Genomic DNA, 9,526 nt, shown 5'->3' on the forward strand with positions numbered 1-9,526 from the left:
TGGCGCACGTTCCGCCAGCGGGCGGCGAGGCCTAGCGGCCGCAGTGAGCACACTTGCTGCTCCTGGACGTGGTGTCGGCGGAGCGGGAGCAGGCGCGCCGTAGACCATGACCTGCCCTTCGGGACTCAGGGGAACTTATTTTCTCAGCTTCCAAGTAGGGTGGGTTAGGATGGGATCTTCCGCCCACGGATTTCCCGGCCCTGAACTCTTCGTCCTCTTCTTCCTGTCCGCGTACACAGGCCTGTCCCACGCTGGTGGAGCCACACCGGGCAGCACCGGCTTTGCCTTGAGTTCCGGATATTCCGGGGTCACGTTGGCCCAGGACTGTGGCTTGGAAAAGAAGGCAGCAGTTTCCTGGAGTTGTGAACTGGAATTCAGTTCATTTCCCTCCAGCCACACCCAGACTTTCATCTGTTTTGGCACAGGGAGAATAACCAGGAAACACGTTTGAGATGATTGGAGGAAATAGCGGGCAGGATGGGAGGAGAGTGACCCCGGGCAGGAGGAAGGAAAGGGAGAGAGAGAAGGTGGGCCCGGATGTAGGAGGAAGGTCCCTTGCCTTCAGCGCAGCATCCTTATGACCCTCACGTGCAAGGCCTTGTCTGTGTTTGGGCCTCAGTGCCCCCCTGGGTTCTTCTCTGACCCTATCTGTTCTGGAACTCAGTTCCTCCTCTGCATGAGACCGCAGCTGGCCCACCCTAGTGTGCCCTGGTTTTCCCACTGTGCCCTTGGTCCCTGCTCTTGTCTGAGGGTTGTCATCGAGGACGCATGCAGGACTCAACCTGTTCCGTTTTGCCGCTGCTTCTGAAGGCCCCAACGGTCACACCCACATTTCCCTAGTTGAAAACTGTCTTCTGAAGGGGTACTTCCTCTTAGGGAATTTCTTGGAAGGTGGGTGGAGGTAATGACGAGCCCAGACTGGGGACACTTTGGGAGATGGCTGTCCTCAGTCTCTTGTGGAAATGGCTTCTTGATCCTACCTTACAGTTGTAGGGTCTTTGGATTCCGGCTGGACAGCTAAGATTTGGGGCTAAAAGCAGAATCCCGAATGCCTTTCACCACCTCCCCACCCTGGGCTCACTTCTGTGGGGTGGGTGCTGGTCCAAGGTCAGGCTCTGGGAATTTGTCCTGCCCAGGGCTATGAAGCTCAGGGCAGCATCCCCATTGAGTCCAGTGTGTCCTTGTGGGAGGTAGCTGAGTGATTGCCTTGTCCCCTTCCCCAAGCTCCACACCAGCTCCCTGACTGCCTGAGGCCTTCAGGGTGTGGCTTGTGTGAAAGCAGGCTAGCACTCAACATGCATAGCATGTGCATGGTGCAACTGCAGGAATGAGCTGGTGTCCTCCACCTGCAGCTCTAGGGAGGACAGGAGGGGGCGCTGGCCCTGAGAGGCAGGGGAGGTTGGGCAGGGACAGTACAGCAGCCTATGGCAAGTGGCTCACCAGTACTGCATGTATACCTGCACAAGCTCATCCATTCTCCAACCACTGTCATTACCTGTGGCGAGACGGGGGCAGGCATCCTGTCCTGGAGTTATGTGGTCAGGGTCCCCATTGTGAAAGAGTTGGGAAGGAGAATGGGCTCCTCTGAACGCCTGCTCCCCGCAGTTGGAGCAGGAGCAGGGTAAGGGCTCACCCTTCCGCCTGGGGGTGGCATTTTCCTATCTGATCTTGCTGGTCCAGCACTGAGGTCATGGGGTCATTGCTTCACTCTTCTCTGGCCTCCATTGTGTCATAGTTCATCCATCACTGTGGTTCTTCCCACTGCAGTGATACTCGGTGTCTGTTCTCAGCAGTTTAAGCAGGTTGCAGCAGTTGCCTGCTAGAACACTGTGCCCTTATTACCGTAAACTGCTGCCACTTCTTATGAAGGAGAGGCCGCCAGAGTAGGATTTTTTGCTCATTCAGGTTCATGAAGCCAATGAGAAAACCCAGGTTGAGTGCCAACTGCACAGACTTTTCAGTGGCTGAAGAACAGACAAGCAGTACCCTTGTACACAGAGACCAACCTGCCAGCCATGTGCTGGGAGTTATGGACAGAGAGCAGTAGGCGTTGGAGTATGTTCAGAGGTTTTGGGGAAGGAATGGCAGTTTCCAGGAACCCAGGTGCTCTGTGTTCTTCCTTTATAGGGTCCTCCCTGGCTGCCACCCTGGTGATTGTGCACCATCGTGATGCTGGTGGACATGGCATTCTGCTTTGAGATGAGGCCATGCAGTCTGAGGTCTGTTGGAGGTGTTTGAGCCACCATTTTGGACCAAGCTGGTCTTTCTTGGCAGAGTGCTGTGAAGAACTCTAAGCATCAGTCCCTAAAGATAAGTGCAGTTAGGGCAGGGTCAGCAAGGTGGTTGTGCAGATACTTTACTGGGTAACACTGAGCCCAGAAAGACTGAGGTGAGTCCTGTCACATGACTTGTGTTACTCTCGAGAGAACCATAGACCACGGGTGACAAGAAGCTGGATATACTGAGAACCTGGAGTGGGCAGCCCCCAGTGCAGTACTTTGGATAGCTTTTGGTCTGTGTGCTTGTGTGGTGGGCAAGGAACCATTGGAGGCACGGCCAGGGCTGTGGAGGGGTAGAGTGGAAGCGTGGTTGGGGTGGTGGTGGGCTGTATGCACGGGAAACCAGGAGGCTGTGCAAGGTGAAAGGAGTTGGAGTCAGACCTGGTCATGCACGTGTGCGGTGTGCATGTGCCATGTGCACCTGTGCCTGAGAGTCAGGGGCTGTGCTTCTTTGAGATTATCTCATGGCCTACATTGGGGATTAAGAAGCAGTCTCCCTGCCTGCATGGGTATCCTTCCTATTGAGACAGCCCCACGGGAGGCTGTCAGCCCTGCCTTAGTGGGTCCATGCAGCCCCTCCTGCACTCAGGCAGCCCTCAGCGTCTTCCCCACCCACCAGGGTGCTCTCCCTGGGCTCATATGGGAACAGGTACACATCTCAAGGCTGGATGAATTTCCGCCTCCTTCCTGTACAGTGGATGGGCAGGGCTGACTTTCCATCCCCAGAGGATTTGGCTCAGAAGGGCGGGTACAATCTTGGCAGGGATTACCCCCAGCTCTCCATGCAGAGCTGCCACTGTGACCAGCTCTGGGCTGACTGGATGCCTTACCCCACTGAATGGGTGGGTGCTGTCCTGTCCCCCAGATGGGGGCAGAGTCCCTTTGGGACTACACTGGAGGAAGATGGGTACAGGGGCTAGGGGCCGGGAGAGGGTAGGTGGTGTCAATGCTAGAACTGGGTCCTCTCCAGTGGAGGAAGTTCAGGTCCTGGATGGGGCCAATCTGGCCCAGGGCTGGCTGCTGCCCCACCACCTGCTCCATCTTCACTGCCCCTTGAGGGGCTTGAAGGGCTGCCCAGCTTCCTTCCAGCCAGCTATTCTGCCCAGGCACAAACATCACCGAAGATGGGGTCCCAGTCCAACAGCAGGTTCTGGAATGAGCCAGTGTCCAGGACCTGTGGGGTGGGTCCCAGGGAGGAAGGTGGATACTTCTGTGGTTCCAGTCAGGGCTCTGGGGGGAACCCTTGCGTCTCTGCAGAGTCCAGTGCTATGCTGTGGGCATACACTGCAAGGCCCTGGGGAAGGTGCCTTACCCTGTTCATGTCACATCACATCTCCAGGCATGGCGGGACCCAGGCCTGTGGTGCTGAGTGGCCCTTCGGGTGCCGGCAAGAGCACCCTGTTGAAGCGGCTTCTCCAGGAGCATGGCAGCATCTTTGGTTTCAGCGTGTCCCGTGAGTGCTGTGGGACATGGGCCGGGCCCAGAGCCCCAGACAGTGCATATCTTGTGGGCTAGGGCAGCCTGCCCAGGGACCAGAGTGGGGCTGGAGGGCTCTGCGGCCCCCTCAGCAGTGACACATCTCTTCTAGACACCACACGGGACCCACGTCCTGGCGAGGAGAACGGCAGAGGTGAGCTGCGCAATAGCAGTGTCCCCTTGTCCAGAGAGGCCAGGGCCCTCAGTGGTGGGCGCAGTTGGGTCCTGTGCATTGTGGTATTGCAGGTGCCTGGGTTTGTGTGAGAGGAACTGGGGCCACAGGACTGAGGGCCAGGGGTCCCTGCTGGGTGCTATTGGTATGTGGATGGGCATGTAGCCCTGTGCCCAGCGGTACCTCCCAGGTGAACAGGGCTGCCATGCCTAGGAGGCCTACCCTGTGGAACCTGGTGGTCCCACCTCTCCCCATGGAGCAGGTGGTTCCCAGTCCTCATGTGAGCAGCTGTGGGTGGAGAAAGGACAGTAGATGCAGGGGCGAGGACAGTTGCTGGCCAGCCCAAGATGCCATCTAGACAGCCTCTTCCTCCCCAGATTACTACTTTGTGACCAGGGAGGTGATGCAGCGTGACATTGCGGCTGGAGACTTCATTGAGCATGCTGAGTTCTCGGGGAACTTGTACGGGACGAGGTGGGCTGTGCTTGGCTAGCCTGGGGTAACCCCTGCCCTATCTTGCCTGTCACCCATCTGCCCACCCAGCCTGTTGGCACCTGGAACTGGCTGTGCTCCAGATGCGGGTTGGTGGGCAGCTTTGGGGAGCAAGCAGGCCTGCACACATCCCAGCTGTGTCCTTAGCTGCCCTGGCAGGATGAGCAGCTAGTTGTGGTTATGGTAGCTCAGGGCTATGCATATCGGGTGCCTGGAGGGCCCACCCTGCCAGTGCTGGAAGCCAGGGGCAGCTCACCCACATCCTGGCCACCTGGTCCCCAGCAAGGCAGCCGTGCGGGCGGTACAAGCCATGAACCGCATCTGTGTGCTGGATGTGGACCTGCAGGGCGTGCGCAGCATCAAGAAGACTGACCTGCACCCCATCTACATCTCTGTGCAGCCACCCTCGCTGGCCGTGCTGGTGGGTGCAGGGGTGTGGGCCAGTGGGCAGACAGATGCCTGGAAGACACTGACCCCAGGGTGCTTTTTAGGAGCAGCGGCTGCGGCAGCGCAACACTGAGACAGAGGAGAGCCTGGCGAAGCGGCTGGCCGCCGCCCGGGTAGACATGGACAGCAGTGAGTGTCCATGCCTCTCTGGGTCCCAGCTGGGGTGGGGTTGGGGTGGGGAGAGGAGGTTTGGTGCTCCTGCTTGGTGGGGCAGCCAAGGCCCCAGGCCTGGGTTTTACACAGATGGGAGGCACATGACCTGAAGCCCTGATGAACAGGGCAGTCACAACTGGAAGCCATTTCCTTATACCCTGACCATCCCGGTAGGCAAGGAGCCTGGCCTGTTTGACCTGGTGATCATCAACAACAACCTGGATGAGGCCTACGCACAGCTGAAGCAGGCGCTGTCCGAGGTAGGTGCCCTGGCCTTCCTCTGTTCTGTGGGGCACCTGCTGTATGCCTGGCTTGCGCGGGAAGTGGGCACCCAGCCCTCCTTTGGCCTGTGTCACTGATCCACTGTGTTTCTCCTTGGCAGGAAATCAAGAAAGTGCAGGGGCCAGGCCAGGCCTGAGGACCTGTATTCATGTTCCCAGCCTGATGGCTCCAGGGGGAGGTCTGGCTAGGTACCTTGTAGGTCCTGCAACAGCCATCACAGGATGGGCAAAGCTGCCCCCAAGATGGCCACACAAAAATCTGCCCCTCAGCGGGTACAGGCACCGTCCTCACTCACCATTCTCCAAGAACCCTCAGGTGCCCTGCCTTCCTCCCTGGGCTTTTCCTGTTCCCACTTCTTCCACTGGAGTGGGCTGACTTTTAAATAAAGTGATTTTGGTTTACACTGTCACATCCCTGAGGTTGGGGTTTGGTCCTCATTTGGGCAGGGGACATAGTGCTCTGCTGGAGCCCTGGGTGTCTGTGCTGTGCACCCCCTGGGTCTCCATCCTTGTTGCTGTCCATGGCTGCTCCTTAGCTCACCTCATGGGACCCAGGCAGCTGAGGGGACCCCAGGGCCACCTCATCGCTCCTGAGCTGTTGGAGGCCTCAGATGGTAGAGGGTGCAGTTGGAGGCTAGGATTAGCCTTGGGACCTGCCAGGGGGCCACAGGCTCTGGTCTTTGAACAAGACTCACTTGGCCCTGAGGCCCCAGGAGGAGCCTTATACCCTTGCTGGGGCTGGTACAGGGGCATACAACCTGGTCTCTGGAGATTCTGGATCCCTAGGGTTCAGCGGACTTGGGGCTTCCCTAGAGGGCTGTCTCTCCATCCTAACCTGAGAGGCACACAGACCTCAGTAAGTAGCGCCTGTGGTTACCTTTGCTGTCACCTCTCTCCCAGGGATGTTGGGTGCCATGTTCAGGACCCACGTATTGTGAGGAGGTGGGCATCCAGGTGGAAATAGCCAGGAGACTGAGGCATCTTCTGCCATCCCAAGGGGGCAAGCTGGCAGGTGAGGGGCAACCTGGGCTGGCTTCCACTCCTTGCTGCCCCACCCCCACAGGACAATCGGGGATTCAGACCCTGAGGCCAAGGGGGGAACAATGGAGCCCTTGAAGGCCCATCCTCCACCCCACCCCCCATTGTGCTTGGTGGTGAGAGCTGGCCCTGGCCCTCACCATACATCCTCGGGGAGAGCCAGGACCAGCAGAGTCTAGCCTGTAGGTGGGAGGAGGGCTCCTAAGACTGCATTTCCTGGCCTGGAGAAGGTAGGGGCTTTGTGGGACCCCAAGCCTCACCCAGGGAAGCTGTAGGGGTCGTTGACCTGCTCCAGGGAGAAGACATGAACGGTGTTCCTACCAAGTTTTGGAGGGCATCATGGGCAGGGATGGGACTTGGCCTCTGGGTGGGTGAGATGTCCTGGCTGGTCAGCAGGGACCTCCAGTGTGTCCCCAGCAGCTGGGGCCGGAGTGATTAGTGCAGCCTGCCAGCCCTTTCCCAGGGTGCTGTGGCTGCAAGCCCATGCTGAGCAGGTGAGTGGGTGGGCAGAGGTGGCCTGTCCAGTGTTACTAGAGTAACTATGTGGCTAGTGTGCTCCCAAAGCCTAGTGGTAGGGGCATGGTCAAAGTTTGGGGGGGCCACAGGGAACAGAAGGGGAGCAGGGATACCACCAGAGTCAGCAAGGCACCCTCCCTAGTGGCCTGGCTTCCTGCCACAGCTTCCCTCTCCTCTAGCCCTGTCCCCCAGAAGCCCTGGAAGGGAGAGCACCCAAGGTGAGGGTCCTGTGCCCCACCTGAGCCGTGTGCAGGGGCCCTGGTGCTGAGTTCCTTGGCCACTTCCCCACGCTTGGGTGCTAGCACTGTGTCCTGCCAGCTGCCCAGGTGTGACAGGGAGGTATGTGAGGGGCAGGAGAGTGGGACTGGCCTTTACCCTGATCCTGTAGTTCCCAGGATCCTACCAGAGGGATGTGGAGGATGGTCACGGAGGCCTGGAGGAGGCTGAGATGAGGGAGGCTGGAATGGACGTCTGTGTTGGGTGTAGTGTAGTAAGCTTAGCTGGGAAATGGGTGGGGGAAGTGGCCTTAGGCATGGCCTGAGGTCCCCAGGCCTGAGGTCGTGTTGGGCAGTCAGAAGGTATTTGGTAGAGGTGAGTGGTCAAGGGAAGAGGCCTAGAGTCCTGGGAGACAGCTGTGGCCTTACTGATTTGCTGTCCCCCTGGGGTGGGGGCCATGCATCACTGCCAGGGCCAGGCCCCAGCCCCAGCCCCAAGTGGGGTCTGGCCTAATGTGGCGAGCTGAGCCTTCTGGTCCCCTGCTGGCCCCAGGCGGGTAGACTGGGCTGGGAACTGCTGGGTGGCAGGTGGAGGTCCTTGCTCAAGCCCAGGGTGAGCAGAGCCTTTCAGGGACAAGAGCCCTGTCACCACCCCTGAAGGCCAGGATGGCTGATCACCCCACTACCCAGACAGCCTAGCCGTTCATTCACAGGGCTCCCCATTCACTGATCCCTGGGTTAGGACCTGACATCCAGCCCTTAACCTGTAACCTACGGAGGGAGCGCTCCTGTTCGGCTCTTTGTCTCTGCCATATCCCCTGGGAGTGTGTCCTGTCTCCAATTGTGTTACCATGCGTGGGTGGGCCTGGGGGTGGAGCTCTGACATCAGACCTGTCCAGGGAACCCACAGGTCTCCTCATACCTGCATACGTTATCTGGGTAAGTGTTCATCTCTGTGAAGCTGGATGAGTTCAACCCGGTGTCTCCCTCGTGACCCATTGGCCCTGGAACAGCTACCATCTAAAGGGACAGGGCAGCAGTGGGAGTTAGCCCAACCCAGTGGGGAGCAGCTCGAGGGGCAGACTCATGGGGCCCAGCACATTTGTGTGCATGTTTGCATGTGAACAGACATGCTGTGTGCAGAGGCAAGGCAGGGAACAGGGCTGGGAGGGCAGCCTGATGTGTGGGAGTCTGTGTGGATCCAGACTCAGTGGGAGGACCAGGCGGCAGGGCCCACCATGCAGGGCATAGTGGTTGCATGCATGGTTTGCTCATGACCTGAGTGTGGTATAGGCAGAGTCCTGTGGACTGAGCTGCCCAGGGTGGGGAGGCTGCTTTGGGGAGGCATTCAGGTCTGACATTCAGAGCTTGAGGGGTCTGCCAAGTGCCTACATACTGTGGGGGAGAGAGCTGGGCCCCGCTGTGGATTTGGGAGTCCTCCAGGCATGACCCTGAGCTCCAGCACCACAGCTCTAGAAGCTGTGATTGACTGCACATGAGTGCCAGTGTAAGACTCCCTCAGGAAAGTCAGCTTGGGCTGCACACATTACTTAACTCCATGCTTCATGATAATCATCCACACAGGAGTGCTTACCCCACAGAATCTGAAAACCCCACAAGCCAGGTCCTCCCTAGAGGAGGTGGGTCTGCTGGAGACAGAAGGATGGAGTGACTCCTGAGGGCTGGGGAGCACCAGTCTGTGAAGGTGTGTGCATCAGGTGTAAATGGTGTTTATGTGTGCACATATGTATGCATGTGTACAGGCAGTCACATGTAAGGCCACGTGTCTTACACCATGTGTGTGTTTGGATGTGTCTTACATGCATGTGCATATGGTGTGCACCTGAGTGCCTGTGAGTGTATATGCACACGGTGTGCGTTGGCATGCATGAGTGCATCTGTGAATTCACACGTGTCTGTTAATGCATGCAAGTGTGTATAAGTGTGCCTGCAAGCACACATGTGGGTGTACATCTGTGCAGATGTATGCACAGGAGAGTTCATGTCTGCCTGTGGCCTCAAAAGAGCCTCAGTGATGTGAGGAAGTGGGGCCACTTCCTCAGGAACCTGGGCTGCCCTGTCTTCCTCTGATGGGGCGAGGCCCCAGAAGCATAAAGCCAGGGCCTGTGGCTCTGGCTGTTGGTCCCACATCTGCTGTCACTGCCGCTGCTTCCCAGGCCTGTCCAAGGGAGGGGAGACACGACACGTGGCTTGGGGGCTTCTGCCCCAAAGCTAACCAGGAGCAGGTACTGGCCCTAGGGTGAATGAGGCTGGATGAGCACCAGGGAGGTTCAGAGGCCTCCTGTTAGGCACAGGCCTGCTGGGCTTGGCTCTTCTAGGACATGACTGTCCTGTCCCTGCTGGGACAGTCCAGGGTTTCCAGAGTGGGACTAGGCCAGGAAGATGGGCTCTAGGCAGTGGTGGCGGGTTGCGGGTGGGAATGGGAATCAGGGTGAG

General features: G+C 58.4%; 2 protein-coding genes across 8 annotated transcripts in view; both read left to right on the forward strand.

The window, feature by feature from the left end:
* The first annotated feature begins 6 nt into the window (after nt 1–6).
* On the forward strand, nt 7–5,710 carry Guk1 (guanylate kinase 1). 7 transcript variants are annotated; one of them, XM_010612026.3, is made up of 8 exons: nt 184–2,389; nt 3,619–3,732; nt 3,868–3,909; nt 4,305–4,401; nt 4,702–4,840; nt 4,911–4,995; nt 5,194–5,279; nt 5,402–5,710. In XM_010612026.3, exons 2-8 carry the CDS (start codon nt 3,621–3,623, stop codon nt 5,435–5,437), a joined length of 597 nt encoding a protein of 198 aa, XP_010610328.1. In that variant the 5' UTR covers nt 184–2,389; nt 3,619–3,620; the 3' UTR covers nt 5,438–5,710. The 7 variants fall into 7 exon arrangements, with proteins under 7 accessions (XP_010610331.1, XP_010610332.1, XP_019061266.1 ...); XM_010612028.3 differs by having other exon boundaries at nt 184–2,310; nt 3,611–3,732; XM_010612027.2 differs by having other exon boundaries at nt 184–2,219.
* Nucleotides 5,711–6,576: 866 nt separating this feature from the next.
* Gjc2 (gap junction protein gamma 2) overlaps nt 6,577–9,526 on the forward strand; it is a 5,328-nt gene continuing 2,378 nt past the window's right edge. Inside the window, exons 1-2 of the mRNA XM_033766054.1 lie at nt 6,577–8,008; nt 8,654–8,774. The gene's annotated coding sequence lies outside the window, so the exon portion shown is untranslated. The remainder of the gene's footprint in view (nt 8,009–8,653; nt 8,775–9,526) is intronic.

The sequence above is a fragment of the Fukomys damarensis genome, unplaced genomic scaffold, assembly GCF_012274545.1.
Source record: "Fukomys damarensis isolate Sample0158 unplaced genomic scaffold, DMR_v1.0_HiC HiC_scaffold_3, whole genome shotgun sequence".
NCBI lineage: Eukaryota > Metazoa > Chordata > Mammalia > Rodentia > Bathyergidae > Fukomys > Fukomys damarensis.